The sequence below is a fragment of the Eurosta solidaginis genome, chromosome 3 (assembly GCF_040869045.1).
Source record: "Eurosta solidaginis isolate ZX-2024a chromosome 3, ASM4086904v1, whole genome shotgun sequence".
In the NCBI taxonomy this organism is placed as follows: Eukaryota; Metazoa; Arthropoda; class Insecta; order Diptera; family Tephritidae; genus Eurosta; species Eurosta solidaginis.
Genome location: NC_090321.1, coordinates 9,558,399 through 9,578,468, shown reverse-complemented (window position 1 = coordinate 9,578,468; position 20,070 = coordinate 9,558,399). Strand labels below are relative to the sequence as shown.

The 20,070-nt window shown below is 31.2% G+C and overlaps 1 protein-coding gene across 50 annotated transcripts in view; it reads left to right on the top strand.

The window, feature by feature from the left end:
* Positions 1-20,070, top strand: part of mbl (muscleblind) — a 453,871-nt gene that overhangs the window by 350,105 nt on the left and 83,696 nt on the right. For 40 of the 50 annotated variants that reach the window (XR_010950476.1, XM_067770718.1, XM_067770717.1 and 37 more), the window contains 3 exons: positions 2,313-2,483; positions 6,736-6,927; positions 11,412-11,639. Coding sequence is in view for 49 of the 50 variants with exons in the window: in XM_067770718.1 (XP_067626819.1) it covers positions 2,313-2,483; positions 6,736-6,927; positions 11,412-11,639 (591 nt within the window). In the remaining variant the exon portion in view is untranslated. The remainder of the gene's footprint in view (positions 1-2,312; positions 2,484-6,735; positions 6,928-11,411; positions 11,640-20,070) is intronic. The other 10 variants (XM_067770729.1, XM_067770709.1, XM_067770714.1 and 7 more) reach the window with 3 other exon arrangements.

Sequence of the window (20,070 nt, the reverse complement as noted above, 5' to 3'; positions counted from 1 at the left end):
AGTCGTAAAGCTTTAAATTGCTTTTAACAGCTCCTTGAATCTATTTTTCTTCCTACTCCCAAATGATGTCGCCATATTTAATTCGGTGGACAACGACATAAAAAAGATCGTACCTCAAGAAATAAGTGGGGTTCTGTGGGCTATAATTGCTTAGTATAACGGAAGCACTGAAAACAACCTCCACTGCTACACTGTATGTCATTCTGCATATCCCACTTGTAGATCTGGTGGTGAAGAATATAGCGTTTACAAATGCAACGAGACTTTATACCGCGGGGCGGTATTAGCGCATGCCATTCGTTCAAGTAATATAGCATCTTCAAATACTAGACGAACCGCCTGCCTGATCCCGTGCATGTGCTTCGATGAGGATCCTAGATTCACAATATACGCGAAAAGTGGGTACGAGACTAGGACGACGAGATTATACACGTGTACACCGATAGATCGAAACTAATCAGACTCCACAAGCTATCACATCACTGCAGTATCTTTTAGGCGGAAGCAGTAGCCATGGTCACATCAGTATAAAGAAACAAACAAAGCAGCAATCTTGCTGGACGCTAGAAGGCAGTTTTCGATGATTCTAAATTAGGTCTTTAGGCCGAGCGCATTCTGTGCTTGTGTGTCCCTTGCTCCGACGGTGATTTCAGCTACAAGGAGTGCAACAGTTATCATTTAGAAGCGGCAAGTGGATCAGTTCCTAAAATGCTTCTAATATTTTCAAATATGTCCTGGTTTTCGATAGATTCCTTCAATGTGGCCGTTGAACAAAACTTTTGGTAACACTATGAACTCATTCAGTCTATGTGAGGTCCTAACGATGCGATCAATTCAACCTCACCTAACCACTTACAAAATTGAGAAAATAGATTTCGTTCGAATAGGTTAATGCAGACGCTGTTATAGATGGGTCTTTACCTCCTTCTTCTCATAATGTTAAATGTTGTATAAGGAAGTTTTATCATCCACACAAAAAACGGAAGAGGGAAAAAATTCGTAAATTTTTGTATTGAACTTTCTGGACAAATAGAAACAGCCAATTTTTCATTGCCTACTAGTAGGCTGCAAAAGAAGACTAAGTGCAGAAATGAGGTAATAATTTCGCAAACATTAGTGTAACTTTCATTCGACAATTGAGCAAATAAAAAAATTAACATGTATTTTAACTTAAAAACGTGCAACTAGGCGTATAAGTCATCACTCTTTTCCCGAAAATATATGTGACCCGGTCTATGAAAAGGTGACTTATGGCCCAAAAAAAAAAAAAGCTGTTAACAGCTGTTTCTCGCAATTTCTTTTTTGAGTCATAAGCCACCATTTCATAGATCGGGTCCCATATGGTGAAATAAATTTTTTAAAGACAAATTTCCAGAAGTAAGTACACAACATGAAATTTAAACTAAAATCTAATAAATTTTTGCTATGTGAAATCAGCAAAAAAAATCTACAACTAATTTGTGTTATAACTCAACTGCGTGTGAACAGTTTTTTTTACAATTTGATTGCTGAATTATTACCACATTTACTACAAGAAACACCAACACCAGAAAACACATATGTATGTATTCGTAAAAATGAAGATATGAGCTCACACATTTACAGCTATCAACCGCCAACCAACGACAATGAGAATGCCAGCAACACCCCAAGCAGTTGTGAATTGCTCTACTGACAGGCGGGAACAAGCCACTCAAATAAATCGAATGTGGCAAACACACATACAAATTAATGTGAGCGTATGTATTTAGCTGACTTTTTGTGTTGGCAACATACAATAGTTGCAGTTTGCAGCAGCAGCCTGACGCAACTACTTAAGAAGATAAATTGATGTTAGGCGAATTTGGAAGTGAAAATGCTGGTGGAACCGACTACTACGTTCGCTGAAAGTCAGCAAAATCTGGCGCTTTATTATAAAAAACCTATTCATATGAAAGGGAGTTGATTTAAGCTGGCTTTCTTTCCTTCTTTGTCATATGTGAATAAGCGCTTATGAGTGTGTGTTTGCTACAACAACAACAACAGTGTGTGTTTGTGTGTATGACGTAAAACATAATTTACTTCAGTCATTTATTAAGTTTACTTTACCACAAAATGCATTGGGACTACATATTAGTGATGTGATTTGGTTTAAAATCGCTTAAATGAAACTGATTGAAGCATGAAAAATCTCTAACTATTTGGAGCTTACTAGTATTATTATAAAATTGTTTATATTAAATGCTTTTCAAGAGGCAAAAAAAACTCTGCTCTATTGAACCCATATTCTATAACAAATATCTTAATTTTTTTCTACTTTTCTTTACTTATAGGGTCGTTGTAATCGTGATAAACCGCCGTGCAAATATTTTCATCCACCACAACATTTGAAGGATCAATTATTGATAAATGGACGAAACCATCTTGCCTTGAAGAATGCATTGATGCAACAGATGGGTATGGCAACTGGACAACAAGTCATACCGGGACAAGTGCCCACAGTGGTAAGTAAAAAAATCAACAAACACAGTGATGTGTGTGTAGTAAACATATGTAAGTGTGTATGCGTGTGTATTAGAAGTCGCTGCATATTGAAGAATTTGCGGTAAGGCTATATTGCTTTCATTTGAGAACTGAAGCATAGTTTGCTTTTATAGAGTACATCGGAGATGAAGGAAAAATGCATATTTGTGCTTCTAAGCTTTTCTAAATGGAAAAAATATCTGAGGCTTGCCTAGCATTTCATAAATCATTGCATGTTTTGAGTATGCACCAAGCTGCGGTGTACATATAAAATGTTTATGAAGGCATTCGTATATTTTTTTTTTATTTTTTTATAGTGGTTACATTTGCTAAGATGTGGCTTTAATTATATTCTATTGATTATTTGGCATAGTGTAGCGGTTATTATGAAATGCGGAAAATGTGCCTTAATATATGCAAATAACTGAAAAATGTAGAAAAGAAGTACCCAGAAGGGGAAATGTGAGTTATGAGGAACATGTGTTTAAATCGAATTTAAAAGTATTCAGAAATAAGGAGAACTTATAAAGAAAATGCGTGAATATAAGGAAAATGGTGTATTCTAAGTAGTAATTTACTTGCTTATTCTATACTGATTGAATCCAAATAGGTCATGAATGGTCACATACTTCCAGGCTATCCTTCGGGAGGTAATATTTTTAGTTTCTATCTATTAATATGATACAAAATTTTAATGAATATTAATATGGTACAGAATGTAAATATGTATATGGGACTGCAAAATATAATTTGTATATTTTGAAGAGTATCTATCGTTCCATTATCAATATACAATTGCTTATAATGAGCACTCTACTTGTCGCTGAATCTGTACCACGCAAAACGTGTAAAATGACGTAGCTCACGCCTAAAATCATGCAAAGCCAAAAATCCGTTGAGTGGCAATTAAGTACGCCTGAAATCATGCAAAATTTGGCATCTACTGAATCTTTTTTGTACGAAGTCGTACTGCCAATGAAATCACAATGCTCAGCTCAATCTGAATAGTTTTCCATACTTGCTATACCATGATTATAGTTTAAACCACAGAAATACTCCTCCCCTCCTAGGAAAGTATAACATATTGTCAACTTAATTCACAAAGGCTCTAACCAACAAGTTTAGAATTATACAGGAGGAGCACAAAATATTTTAGCGAGAATTGAATGTGGTAAGTTTCATTGATGAACCTGAGAATTGTACATTGCATACCTTTTGAATACTGTAGGTTTATCTTTTGCCGTTTTGCCAAATACAGCTGCCCTTTTCTCAACTCCATTTGCACTTTTCTCAAATACAGTGGGAAAGATTTAGACTCTTTGAGGAAGATAAAGTAGTACGAAAACGCATAGGTGAACAAAAGTAAAACTTCGTTTATACCATTAATACAAACCGTCCGTGATTTGACACCATATTTAAATATTTTTAAAACCACAGAAATAATTCTGATTAATTACATATTTTTTTTTATAATGGTATTTATTGTGTCAGAATTTCGTAGCTCGCAACATTTATCCGTTTGTAGACAAAACCAATTATTTTAATATGAAAAAGTTATTATGTAGCAATTGTGACAGTTCGTAATACTTGCAAATATCGCTGTAAATCAATTCACTCAATAAATGTCATTTTTAGCTGACATCTGAAAATTAATTTTAATTTGTTAGTCCAACAAATATAGCAACAAAAATGGAAATTCAATTGAAAAGCACACTTGCGCACTGTTTAATGTAACTAACAAAAGGGAAAATAAAGGCATCTATTTGCCTAGATCGAATACATAATTGTTGCCGTAACTCTGTTTAATTAAATTACTGATGAAACAAATGCAACAAATTCATTATAACACAAAGGAAATTCTAGTTTCACTTCTCTGCCTTTACTTTTCTGAGCAGCGTTATCCAATTTTTGTTGCGACATCAAACGCTCATTAACCCTTGACCTATTTCCTTCATATTCAGACCGCAATTTTCTCATTATATTCAAATGCTTCTAAACTGTTTTTGTGCATATTATTTAATTTGAAATAGTCGAATGGCATGTCATTTTCCCAGTTCTATTCACGAAAATTAGTAAAAATTCATTTATTCCTGTTAATAGTAACTGTCAGCTGAGTCATACCTCAGACACTGAAAATGTCATGTTCTTAAATAAAATGTATGACAACTTGCTGGAAGTGACATGGCGCACAAGCACAGCTGCAAACTAACATCCTCTCTAGCTAGTCAATTATAATTTTACAACAAAAAACAGCTATGAGTATTTGGTCTGTAATAGTTTTATGTTAATTGCTGCAAACGGATAACTGTCTTTTGATTTTGTTCAAGTAACAAATCCATCAGTTTCACTTCAAAACAACTTCAGGTATTTAAGTTGAGGAATCCGATTTTGAAAGCTATTGGTGTTATTGTTATTAGAATATGGTATTGGAATTTATTACTTTATCACTTCCCAGAACGGCCCGAGGAGGTCTGACTGTAGTATTTGCGTGTTAAAGTTGCATAATTTTAGGCATACAGGATATCTACTATTATTGGAATTTCTTGGTAAACGTTTTCGTTATGTTGAATAGTTCTAAGCATGCTTTACGAAACCCACGACAGCTTCATCTCTGTTGACCCTGGTATTATTTTCGTGCTGACTGACAGCTGTATGGCGCATGCCCTTTTGTCATCAATTGGCGCTTAACCGCCTCGGCAATTTCCCCGGGTTTACTCATGCGCGCTTTCATTTCGCAGATGGCCCTGAAATACTTTCGTGGTGAAAGGTATAAGCTAGGCTTAGTATAAGGTATAAGCTAGGCTTAGTATAAGCTGTAAGAAATAAATCTACTATATATTTGTGAAAGTATGTCTGTATGTATGTTTGGACTTGCAGTCTAAACCGCAGAATGGAATCGAACCAAATTTTGTCATGACATACCCTGAGTGCGTCAATCTATGGTAGGCTATATAAAAAAAGTTTTCGATAAGGAGGCGTGACACCTCCCATACAACTGGAATTTTTCGTAGTCAATATATCTGAAAGTATTAATGCTAGACGGCTGAAATTAGGTGAGTGGTTATATGAGACCAATACCTACCCCTCCAGAAAAAACTGGGTATTACGAAAAAGGGGGCGTGACACCTATACAACTGGAATTTTTCGTTGTCAACATATCTGAAATTATTAAAGCTAGACGACTGAAATTAGGTGAGGAGGTATATAAGACTAATCCCTACCCCCACGGGAAAAATTGGTGATAGCGAAAAAGGGGCGTGGCATCTCCCATACAAATGGGGGTTGGGATTAGTCTAATATATTAGTCTATATAGTACTGCTTTTATTTATACCCGAAAGACGTCGGGTACTCTGCTGGTAAATAAATAAAAATAAAGCTGTATGATGCCTAAAAACATGCCTTCATCATCATCATAATAGGATGGCGCTTAACCGGCAAACCGGTTTTCACGTTTTCCAGATAGATCTTATATTTATTTACAGTTGATTTTTATTCTCTATAGTTTTAAAAAGAACTGCTATGTATTTTGTAACCGAAACTATATGAACGAATCGAAAAATCATTTTTTTTTTTTTAATTCTCTAAATTTGTTTGAGTGGGCAGTTTTTTTGCCCAATGAATTTAGTCTAACAAACTGCAAGTTATAGTTATCTCGAAATGGAATTTGTTTTAGATTTTCTGCCAAATAACAAACATATGGCACACTTTGCATGGAGAAAAAATTTAAACATCCTTCGGAAAAAATCAATGCGAATTTCGAGAGACATATTATTTGTACTTTGTGGGACTAATATGGCATTCACGTTGCACCATAAACTCCAATTTAATAGCCATTTTGAAACTTAATAGTGAGTTTATGGCGCAGTGTTAATGCTATATAAATTTAATGGGCTACAAAACTGCGTGTTCAAAATTCAAAATAAAAATTTTGCATTTTTTTAGAGTTTTTGAACTCTTGCGAAAACGTTTTTGGGATTGCTATGCATAATTTGAGTTACAAAATTCATGAAAATTTTTCATTTAAATACCGAAAGAAAAAGAGACCATTGACGAAGTTCGACGGGAAATGCCACTGCTGTTTTTCTGTTCTCTGTTGTAAATACTTTTTTAATAAAGGTGTTCTTTTAGCCTTTTAAGTTTTAATATTATCAAATGATTATTTCTCAATTTTTTTCTCTTCCTCTCTTTCTTCTCACACTTTCTTCCGTTTTTCTTCCGTTTTAATTGCTTAGCCTTTTGTTTATTCACAGGCAACAAATCCCTACTTAACTGGTATACCAGCAAATGCATACCCTAGTCCATATTATGCGCCCGGAACATTAGTGCCTGCATTACTCGGACCAGATCACACACAATTGGGTCAAGTGGTGCCACAAGCGGTGCAAGTGGCACAACAGAAAATTCCACGTTCAGATCGATTAGAGGTAAGTCCAAAGCATTTCAAGCGTTAGTTGCGCTTTATTTGTATATTAATTTTTTGTTCATTAAGAATACTACCAACCAAAAATGTATTAATAATTCATACTGTTTATTAAAATGCTTTTGTTTGTTTGTTTTGAGAGGCAAATAATAATTACTAATAAGTACACAAATTATAAAATTTTTCTATGTAATATTACTTATGTCATTTATACTAATTTTAAGCGTTTTGTATGTATGTTCTTATTTGTGTTGTGTACTTATGTTTGGATAAGTTTCCTATTATGTCAATTTGTTTTTTTTTTTAATTCCGCATGTTTTTGTTTTTTTCTGTTATGTTTTTGTTTTTGTTTTTTATTCTGCGACAAAATCTTGTGCTCACATTTTACTCGGAATAATTTCTGGTTACCACGAAAAAATGCATAATTTGCAAATCGTTGCTATGGACTTTGTATAAGAAAATTTAGATTATGGCTTAAAAAAAATGTTACATATAAATAACCATTTTTATAGTTTTTCTAACTATTAAGACTCCTAGGCTTGATGAGCTTTTAAAAAGAGGGTTTTCGGACTTTTACTTTACTTTTTACTGCAAGTCTATTCAAGCTTTTTGAAGTAACTCGAGGTGATTCTAAAATACATATGTGAATAAAAATTTTCGAGGAAGATGAAAAATGTTTACTTTCCTATAATTTTTAAAGCAAAAAAGCAGCGTCATTATGGAAAAAATCAGGCGCTTGCCTCTTGAAAGATATAATATTGTTACGAATTTACTGAAATTCCTCTTATTTGCAACCTTCTGCTAACGTTCGAATCACTAAACTGTTGAATAAGTAACTCCACTATTTAATAATGCAAAATGGCCTTTATTAAAGTACTTCACAATAACACTTATACTTCGCAACTGATTGATTAAATCAAACTGATTGGCATGCCTTTATACTGTCTGATTTCCTCGTTGGTAATTTCTAGGCTTTTCTATTTCCAGAACCTACTAGTTAGTTATCAACTATAAAATTACTCAGCTGAAACTACAGATGTATGATTTTATAGCTTCTCTCAAACCCCATGCGCTTGTATGTGTGAGCGACACTTGCACAGCCATTGCATACTTTCGGGAGTATCTCAGATTTATGCATGTGGTTTTGCGTTGCTTCTCCGCTGCATGAACGTACATATGTGTAGACATAATTATTGAATTATTGATGTGCATACAAGTCACCGAATAACATCGGCTTAGAGATGATAGTATCCCTTAGTGCTGCTAATATTCGTTACAATATTAAAGCAGTTTTAAAAGTTATATTGTGTATTTGTTGTGCTATAACTTTATAGCAAATTAGGTAAGTCATTTCATAGAAAATTGTGAGCTAATTTTGACAAAAATCATTATTTGGTAGTATAAATTAATTTCGAAAAGGTGAACATTATATAATTTTCTCTACCCCAACAAATTTAAACACTTTATTTTATAGTTAAAGATCAACTTTATATAAAAATTAATTCGTTGCCATAACTCGCCACATTTTCAAGCAAACTATGTCGTGGTGACACCTGATTTTGTCGCGCAGTAATATCAATTTTTTTGGTGATAAAAAACATAGGAAAATGTATTTAATTTGAAATAATTTTTGTTGTCTATTTGAAATTTTTGCTTTTTTGAATATACATTCATACATATAAGTGTATGTATGTATAAAAACGTACCCTCAAATTTATAACTTACTTTTATTCTTTAACTTCTCAGTTTAAAAATAATTTGTTTTTTTGGTTTTTTCAAATTTTCAATTTTTTCAGCTTATATCTATCCAACTGTTAAGAAATAATAAACATATTTTTATGAGGAATAATATAGAATTTTATATGTTGCTGTGTATTGTGTTCCACTGCAGAAACAAGCAAAAGATTCCAGTGAAAGTAATAATCACACATTCGTACTTTTCAAAAACATAAAAAAGCAACTTAGTCAAACTCGCACTTGCCTCGTGACCACGGCAACCTCGCAATTTTTCATATAAATATGCAAAGTAAGCACTGTTTACGAGCTTTGCGAGCTAACATGAGTTGCCCTAGGTTTTTTTTTGTAATAGTTAATATAATTATTTTCAAAATGTTTACTATTCGATTACTTTTTTGTCATTTTTCAACATTTTTTTACTATGAATTTTTCTCTTTCAAAAACAAAAAAAAAAAAAACACAAACTTATAACAATTATTTTAAACAAAATTACAAAAAATCTCGATACAATTTTTTCGTTTTGGGTTGAATGTTATATAAATTGTGCATTTTTTAAGTACCTCATGTTTATATAGACAAAATACAATTTAGTTTTTTATTTTATTTAATTTTGAGGTAAGATATTTTCTATAATTTATAAAAAACATCTTTATTTTTATTAAAAAAATTCTTTTTCAGTTACCTTAACAAAAAATTTAAATGGACTTAATTTTTTTTAGTAAATTTAAAGTTATGTGTTGCTTCTGTTAAATTTTCTTTAATTTTCTAGTTTTTTTTGTTTATGATTAAAACAAAAAAATGTTTTTATTATAAATTTTAAAACTTCTTAAATTTTTTAGTTTGCAAAATATTTGTTTTTTAACATTTATTTTTTTTTTTTATAGTTTTTTTTGAATTTTGTATGCATATGCGCTCTATTAAACAGAAAAAAATCGCAATTACTGCTTTGCTCTGCGCGCATCCTCCCACTTACGGCATAACAACCGCAATACAAGAGAAACAAAGTTAAAATAACTGCAACGCATTTTATAATATATTTTCAAATATTTTTTTTTATAAAAGCTATTGCGGATGCCATATAAGAAAAAACTTGAAAGTTTTTTAAAATGCAAATTTTTTTTGTCAAAAAAAAAAAAAATATTAAATGAGCAATTTCATTTAAAACTTTTTCATTCGAAATATCTTTATAAATTAAATTTTACTATTATCACTTTTTCAACAATTTTGAATTTGGGTCTACTTCAGTACTTTTTCTTAGGAATAGATATTCTTACCATTCAACTTCAGCTCGTAATAAAAAATTTTTATTGACAATAAAAATTTTTGAAATGTTCAGTAATTATTTGCATTTTTTTTTTCAGTTTTTAATAATTTTTCGTTTTCAATTTTTTGAAAAAGCTTAATTTTGAACATAAAAATCCATTATTTTCAAACTTGAAAATAATTTTTTTTAATATTAAAAAAAATTGATTTTTTATAATTTTTTATATGGAAAATTTTTCAGTTTTTTTTATTTTTTATTTTTTTTTTATTTTTTTAAATAATTTTTTTCCCCAGTTTTATTCTTTATATCAAATTATTTTCTTATTCTTTTGCAATCACAATTTTTCTCTTGTTAAAATTAAAATTTTATTCTCATAATGTTTTTTATTATTTTAAACATACCTTATATTAAGTTAATTTTTAAAATTTTGTCTTGTTTTTTTTTTTTTTTTTTTGTTTTTTTGACATTTTGTTAAGTCAGAATAAATATAGTTTCGTGCAATTTATTTATTTTTTCTATTTAAAATATTTTATTTTTACAAAAAAAAATCTTTTTTTACTATTTTTATGTTATTGTGTTAATTTTGTTACCACAATTCGCTGTGATTTTATAAAAAAAAGTGTCAATGCAATGAACTAGCAAATTATTTTGTTTGACAATCGCCACTTACTAAGCGCTTACAGAATGTATTTCGCCCAGCGCCAAAAAAAATTTATATAGCGCTGTGTGTTTACACTTCGCTGCTACAAAAACAACTAACACGCCGACGAACGCGCCAAAAAACTCACCGCAACCCTGTTATTCTTTCGAAAACTAAAGGTTAAAAAAATCAAATTAAAAAGTTTGGCATGCAAATTTGATAAATAAAAAAGAATTGTACTCACTAATATTTCCGTTGTAACCTAGGACAATTTTTCTAATAACAGAAAATATTTACTTTCTCAAATGTGCCTAAATTTATGCTCAAAAATATTAATTACCTTCCATTATTTCCTCCCAACCACAAATAATAAAAAAAAAAAACAAATTGAAACTAAAAAATTATAAAAAAACAACAACCAACACCAACACTACTACCACAAATGCTACCAACAATTTCGGCCTCACCAACACCTCAAATATTATTGCCAATACCACAACCACAAAATCGAAAAAAAAATAATAATAAACAACACCCGCTACAACAAATGCAATAAATTGCATATGCGACTGCAATTGCAACGCCAATGCTGCCATACTGTCAAAATACTGCTATTGCTGCTGCCACCGCCGCTGTCACAATTGCCGCTACTGCCAAAACCAACCAAAACCAACAACAAAACAACAAACCACAATCACTGTCGATCCAACTTTCTGCTGACAACGCCTACGCATATGCAACGAAAACCCATACAAAATGGAAAAACAATGCAAACATATTATAATTTTTCATTAATCATCAACTGGATTTGGTACAAAAACAAACAAATTCAAACACGGTCCGACAGGTTTGCCGTGAATTTATGCGCGGCGCTTGTAAACGCGCTGAATCCGAGTGTCGTTTTGCACATCCGCAAGATAGCGTCTCCCGGCACGATGATGGCTCGATAACGGTATGCATGGATGCCGTCAAGGGCAGATGCACACGTGATCCATGTCGCTACTTTCATCCCCCCTTGCATCTACAGGCGCAATTAAAAGCGGCACAATCGCGCGCTACTGCTGTCGCTACTGCGGTATGGCTAAATTGTTCTTATAAATTAAAAAAAATCTATACATATATTTTATGAATATTATAATTTTTATTATAAATAATAACAAGCATTTTTATTTCTTATTAAAATTTTTGTACTAATTATTGCGTAACAAATTGCTACGCAAAACGAATCAAATTAATTTAAAAAAAAAAAATTTTTTTTAATACTGCAAAGTGTGGTTGTGAGAGAAATTCGGTTGAAGTGCATATTTAAATTTGTATACACCTGAATTGAATTTCCTGCATACAACTGAAATGTGCCATAATTTTGAGATGACTGTCGGATATTTTAAATTTATATTTTTTTCGTAAAAAACTTACAATTTTTGTCCACATCAAATTTGTTTGTTTGATAATGTCAGGCATGGGACCATATATTCCGTTTCCAATTAAAGGTAAACAATTTGCTTTTGTTTTTGTATATGTATGTACTATGAAGTGAGTATTTACAAGTATATTTGGTACGATTTTCCGTAATCCATTGTCAAATTTGCTTTGGTGGAAAACCGGTTTCGGGGTAACGCTGTCATTAGTGTCTTTTCCCGTTCTCTGACTTTCAGTGACTTGTTCGCAATGTCGCCATAATTTTATAGCAAAACAGATATGGTTATACAAGCAACCCAAGTGCTCGCAAAAAATTTTTAAGTAGAAAATCTGCCATAACTTTTATAGCGAAACAACTCCCATAATTATTGTAGTAAGAATCAAGTTCTATGCAGTTTCGAAAACATTAAGAAAGTTTCCATAATTTGTATAGCGAATTTTAAACCGCTTTAATTGATTTGTTCCATCCCCAGTGCTAAACTGAGGCCTAACTAATATGCATTTGCCATAAACTTTCTATAATTTTTATGGCGAAGCAAATTTGGCTCCAATTTTTCTAAACTTGTCTTTTGTTGATTATATTTCTCTCACGAAAATGTTCAAATTGGTTCAAGTTATAAACTTCGGCTAGATATTATTAATTATACACTTGTAATAAACTTTCTATAATTTTTATGGCGAAGCAAATTTGGTTCCGATTTTTCTAAATTTGTCTTTTGTTGATTATATTTCTCTCACGAAAATGTTCAAATTGGTTCAAGTTATACACTTCGGCTAGATATTATTAATTATACAATTGTAATAAACTTTCTATAATTTTTATGGCGAAGCAAATTTGGTTCCGATTTTTCTAAATTTGTCTTTTGTTGATTATATTTCTCTCACGAAAATGTTCAAATTGGTTCAAGTTATAAACTTCGGCTAGATATTATTAATTATACAATTGTAATAAACTTTCTATAATTTTTATGGCGAAGCAAATTTGGCTGCAATTTTTCTAAATTTGTCTTTTGTTTATTATATTTCTCTCACGAAAATGTTCAAATTGGTTCAAGTTATAAACTTCGGCTAGATATTATTAATTATACAATTGTAATAAACTTTCTATAATTTTTATGGCGAAGCAAATTTGGCTCCAATTTTTCTAAACTTGTCTTTTGTTGATTATATTTCTCTCACGAAAATGTTCAAATTGGTTCAAGTGTAAACTTCGGCTAGATATTATCAATTATACAATTGTAATAAACTTTCTATAATTTTTATGGCGAAGCAAATTTGGCTGCAATTTTTCTTAATTTGTCTTTTGTTTATTATATTTCTCCCAAGAAAATGTTCAAATTGGTTCAAGTTATAAACTTCGGCTAGATATTATTAATTATACACTTGTAATAAACTTTCTATAATTTTTATGGCGAAGCAAATTTGGTTCCGATTTTTCTAAATTTGTCTTTTGTTGATTATATTTCTCTCACGAAAATGTTCAAATTGGTTCAAGTTATAAACTTCGGCTAGATATTATCAATTATACAATTGTAATAAACTTTCTATAATTTTTATGGCGAGGCAAATTTGGCTACAATTTTTCTAAATTTGTCTTTTGTTTATTATATATCTCTCACGAAAATGTTTAAATTGGTTCAAGTTATAAACTTCGGCTAGATTTTATTAATTATACAATTGTAATAAACTTTCTATAATTTTTATGGCGAAGCAAATTTGGCTCCGTTTTTTCTAAATTTGTCTTTTGTTGATTATATTTCTCTCACGAAAATGTTCAAATTGGTTCAAGTTATAAACTTCGGCTAGATATTATTAATTATACAATTGTAATAAACTTTCTATAATTTTTATGGCGAAGCAAATTTGGCTCCGTTTTTTCTAAATTTGTCTTTTGTTGATTATATTTCTCTCAAGAAAATGTTCAAATTGGTTCAAGTTATAAACTTCGGCTAGATATTATTAATTATACAATTGTAATAAACTTTCTATAATTTTAAGGCGAAGCAAATTTGGCTGCAATTTTTCTAAATTTGTCTTTTGTTTATTATATTTCTCTCACGAAAATGTTCAAATTGGTTCAAGTTATAAACTTCGGCTAGATATTATTAATTATACACTTGTAATAAACTTTCTATATTTTTTATGGCGAAGCAAATTTGGCTCCGTTTTTTCTAAATTTGTCTTTTGTTGATTATATTTCTCTCACGAAAATGTTCAAATTGGTTCAAGTTATAAACTTCGGCTAGATATTATTAATTATAAAATTGTAATAAACTTTCTATAATTTTTATGGCGAAGCAAGTTTGGTTCAGATTTTTCAAACAATTTTTTTTATTGATTATATGCTCTCACAACCATGCCGCATGCGACTTAAAATAAACGCTAATAATTTTCTGTTTTGTTATTTCCCAATTTTGTTGTTGTAAACTTACCTAAAAATTAAAAAAAAAATAATAATTTTTTATTAACAACACAATAAAATTCACTTTTTAAGAGTTATATGAGTGAAACATATAAAACCAAATATTAAATACATTAAAAATATTACTCTCTTTAGTGACTTTAGTGAATGCCTTTTTTTTTTTTTGACTAGCTTGTTAATTCCCTTTTATTGTTTTCAGCATTTTTGCCGCTTATGTGACACAATTTATTAATTGTTGTTTATATTTTTTAGCAAATGTTATATACACTTGGCTTTTCCTTTCAGTTAGTTCAAGTGCAAACTTATTTAATTAAATATAAATTTTTTTAATAGTACTTGATTAAGTAAAATTAAAATAAGCGTACACATTCAGGGTTTCTATACACCGGTGTCCAAAAAAATAGCAGCAAATTTAATAACTAATTTGATCTGCCATCATTTTTCTTGCATATTTTAAAGCTGTTCCTATTGGTTTGGAAAATTAAGTACAAAAATTATCAGATATTTCAACTTTTTCTAGCTAAAGGCCTTTGGTTATAAGTTTTGCTGCTATTTTTGTGCATGCAAGTGCAAATAGATTATACTGTAACATTTTTATTGTTTTTAATCTTATAGTAGAGATCAAACTTTAGAACTGGCCAACAAAATAAATAAATATAAACCCCGCAGGGAAATCTGTAACTATTTTTGAACCAGGGCTATACAGTAATTTTTAAAATAGCGCAATAACAGTTATAAACTAAGTAAACGAAATTTTCTGTTATTTATTTTATGTATTATTAGCTCGTAGTCATGTATCTTCAAATCGCCCTGCAATATATTTTTTATATTCACTACGCTCAAAATGCCAGCTTTGTAAAAGAAAACCTTAAAAGTCACTCAATGCAGCTTTTGTGACGGTCTTTTGACTCATTTGTATGATTAATATGATATTTCGGAAGACCCCACACGTTTGAAATGTTCTTGAAATATGTTCGTCGGAAAATCTCACTAGGTCCGGCTTTTTACAGTGCGAGCTCAAACTCCAGTCAAAATTGAATAGAGTTTAACCACTCCAACTTATTCTATGACATAAAGTTTTGCTGCTCATCTCAGCTAAAGCATCCGAATTGGCAGCGTTAAACTCTAGTCAACTTTGGCTGGAGCAACCTCACACTAAAAAACGGACCTAAGGGTGCTCGAACGAAATCCATGTACAAAAAACAAGAAAAATCAGCAAGAATACAAAAAATATGTGCCTTTAAATATGCAACAAGTTTTTTAGGCATCCCCTGTGTTTACCAAAAACGTGTACGTGTAAATTGATTAAAACTAACATATCAGCAATGTACGGTTGTATAGAGAATGCAAATCAAACAAGGCGTACCTAAATGTAGCATTCCTCAAGGCGGAAAACTTTCATTGTTCTCTAAGATCGTTCAAGTTCTTTGTACAAAGATCTTTCTTTCCCAGTAAATTTGTCTCTAAATAATATTCACAACATTTCAGTCGTCTTGCTAACTCTTTCGCACTTTTCAAAAAGATGCCAAAAAAGCCTTCAAATTTGACTATATAAATTGCGTGTTGCGAAGCCGGGAAAGAACCTGCGAAATTTGAATGCTCAAAGCTAGACTGCAGATACATAAATCCACAAACGTCCGCGCCGAAAAGCATGTACTTTTTGTAAGTTTCTTCAGTGGATTTTTTAGTATTTTTCTCAATTTAGACCTTCAAAATTTATATATTCAAAGTCATAAAATCAATTTTAGAGATTTAAATAAAGCTATATGAATGAGTAAAATAAGAATTCTTAAAGATATAATTTTTTACTCATTCTTTGCAATAAATACGCGGTCAGACCACATTATGTGAATAGTGATACTGCAAGCATATCATATCACCTTTAAGTAAAAGCTATAGCATCCAAAAATTTGGGCACTTTTGTTCTCTACAAATGCATTGATTATTAAGCTACTTTGATTTTGTGTCCGAATGAAAATTTTAAAAGTTTGATCGTTTTAAGTCGTGCAAGATGATAATTTGAAAATTAATGCTACCCTGAATTTGTGTTCTTGAAAAGCATAAATGCTTTGTTCTACATAGCAGGAATGTCGTTAATTTTTCCAAGGGCCACTTATAAAACAGCTGTATTTTTGTATTAATTGAAATAAACAAAAAATGCCACCACCTGAAGAGGGTCGTAAACCCAAACGAGAGCCAGACTGGTAAGTTTTCGCCTGGTGATAGTTACAAATATTATGGTGCATAATTTTAGGCGCATGATTCAGCATATAAATACGCAATCTATTCATAGCAAAGAATTATGATCAAAGGTCGCAAAACGATTTCGATATTTACCGGGTCTTTCATTCTGATTTGGAGTTATTGCCCCACAAAATTGCTACTGATACAGTGTATTTTGAGTACCATTTAAATTGCTGCAGTTTTCACAGAAAATTTCTAATTGTTCTTACAGCAAGTGTATGAAAGTTTTCCATGTGGGACATAACTTCTTAACACAAAACTTTAAATTGTCTTGTTCTAGGAGTTTAAAACAAATTTTGCACAACTTAGTGAATACCCTGTTTTTAGAGTGTATTTTTGAGCAGTATTTTTGGACAGTAATTATTTAAAAAAAAATAAATAAATAAATAAAAAATATTTGCGCAAAGCTGTAATGCGCCTAGCCTATAAAATATGGGCACTAATGCCTCAAAATATGCTATTAGTTTAATAAAATGCGGTGATATTTACTACAGAAGTCAAATAAAACATACAAATACAATAGTGCAAATGATTATGCGTCAAAATAATAAACGCATGTAGACGTACATATATAGAATATATATGTACATATTTTTATGTATGACAGCTATAAAATTTCAACTATCAGTTGCTTTAATTGAACTGCATTAATCGTAATAATACAGCAATTATGGCACCTATGAAAATAAATGCTTATATATTTATGCATATATGTATGTACGTATGCAAACACATACTAGCAGATATCACCAAGCGTAATGCCATTGTTTATTACTTACACCACTTTACCAACAACCAAAATAAAGTTTCGCACAACTTTTGCAAAAGGTAAATAAATAAGGCATAAATTTAGGCGTAATGGCATGAAGTATACAAATTAAATGAGAGTACATTTATACATGCGCAGCATATAAATATATATTTAAGGCAAACATGCGTAATTTCGTAACTATTTACAAGTACACAATGAACGCATTCGCACATACATACTTACGTATGCGCGCTTCAGCTTCATATTTGTATGTATGCGTATACGAGTGAGTGCTTGCTTTTATGCGCTCTTTCTGGCGCACTGGCAACTGCTTGCTCACCGTCGCCGTTTTACATTTGCAATAAATGTTTATATTCGCTTTTGGTAAATTAACATTTATTACAACACGTTGTTGTTGAAAATGGCGCACCCAAACAACATTCACAATAACGCCCCAACTCATGCGGTTATGTTTAAGCGGAAATCATGCATACGCGCGCACACACACTCAACCTCATACACATATGTACAATGCAGCTAGCGCGCACACGAGTAAAACACCACTTATTTAATACCAAGGCACACTTAATTGCTTTGGTTGAAATTTATATGCCACACATAATTGCTGCGTAATATGCGTGTGTTCGTATGAAAAATCATTGCAGCATTTTAGGCAATTTCCTCAATATAAACATGCACACACACGCATTTTTAAATGTTACACACTCATACTAGCATATATACATATAATGACGACAATTGAGCGCATGAATAAGTGGTGAGGAAGGTGACAATAAATAAGCTTTGTATTGTAATGTGATATTCCGTTGAATGCGTCATTATAGCGCCAACGCCTATAAGTATGCTGTGGTATGTGCTCGTGATCGGGTGACATGCTGCAGGGATTTCCGCTTTTCGTGCTGCCGCAAAGTGTCACAAATGAGAGAATTTCACAACAAAAATGTTTGAAATAACTATAAAATTTGCCCGAACCAACAACAAGAATTACAACAGTCATTACAAATGTGGCAAAGCATTGAACACAACGATTCAATTGGCAAAAAGTTAAGTGGGTTGATGTGGAACGAAGAAAAGAGCAGTTAGGAGCATATGTTTTTGGCGTTAGCGTGCATATTTAAACGCAGAAAATATAATATTTGTGCTTAGTGTATATAATTTAAAATTTAAATTTTTGTAACAGTATAAAGATTTCGCGTGTGAAATAAAGTTTAAAGTTACGTGAGAGAATAACTTGGTTATCTATAATTTTGTTTATATATAAACTATGAATGAAATTTTGAGATAAAAGTTTGTTTAGAATTTTTTCGGAGGGATTACCCCCGGACCCGGGGTTTCTGAGGAGGCCCGCGATTTAAAAGTACTAAATTTTTTTTTTTTTTTTTAATTCAGGAGAGTCCTTAAGTGTTCCATGTGCAATTTTTAAGCCGAATTTCAAAAGCAAGGAATATCTGCATTTCGTTTTAATATTATAGTGAAGTGTGAAAAATAAAAATTTATATATGCATATAAAAGGAAAGGTGTGTTAGTTGGTCACCGGTGTTTCAAGAGATGCGTCGGTCGATTTGTTCAAGCGTGGACCCGGGTACCCCAAAAATAATATATAAGTAAATATTTACACTAGAAACTAATTCTTCTAATTTTGAGAGAGCAATAAACTTTGAAATTCGATTACGACGAGTGGAACCAAAGATAAAGCATTTTGAATGTGGGCAAGTTTGCTTACCCATTAAATCTGAGCACATTCAGATCTCTGAAAAAGAAATATTTCGAGGAAATCCTGGTATATGTGTTGACTTAAATTGCGAAAAGTTTCCAACAAATAAATTTCGTGTCTTTTAAAAAAGTGAAAATTTTGTTTCTAAAAATCCGTACGATTTGTAAAATAATGACCCATATGCAGTTATATTTGTATTGCGTCCTGCTTCTTTTATCTTTCTTCAAATTGGCGGGACGGGACCTACATGTTTTATGCCGATTCCGAACGGCATCTGCAAAGATGATTTTTAACTAATTTAGCAATGTAACGAAGAATCAATCCCTATAATTTTACGGCTTACGGCTAGAGCACAAATTGGGACTTTTTTACGAAATAAATATGTATTCTCTACGCCACTCCTTTATAAAAAAACAAAATATTATGGCATATTTGTTACCAACTAGTATTAAAACTATAATTAAGAGTTATGTATTTAGAAAAAATTTTAAATTATTGCAAAACATATTAAATATTTTATAGATAAAAAATGCTGTATGTTATTATTATTATTTTTTTTTTTTTAAGTTTCCCAAATATGACTTTTTGTTACAAATGTATGCCAATTTCTATCAAGTACACATTTCTTACACCGCTTAGCGTTTCTTTAGCAAACACTTAGCAAATTTACGTGTTTCCCATATCTAGTTTATTAAGCTTCTCAATTTAGCTTAGCTATGTCCGCTTTGTGATTTTTTATTAGATTTTCATTATCGAGTTATTTGATACCTCGCTGCTTCATTCTTTTGGGTTGTTTCTAGTTTTGTTTAGTTAAATAGTTGTCACAATTTCTCTGCTCACTAGTGTACTTAAAATTATTTAGTCTATAATATTTTCATACTATAAAAATGTTTTAAAAAATATAAAATATTAAAAAAAAAAATTTAGTTATGCAA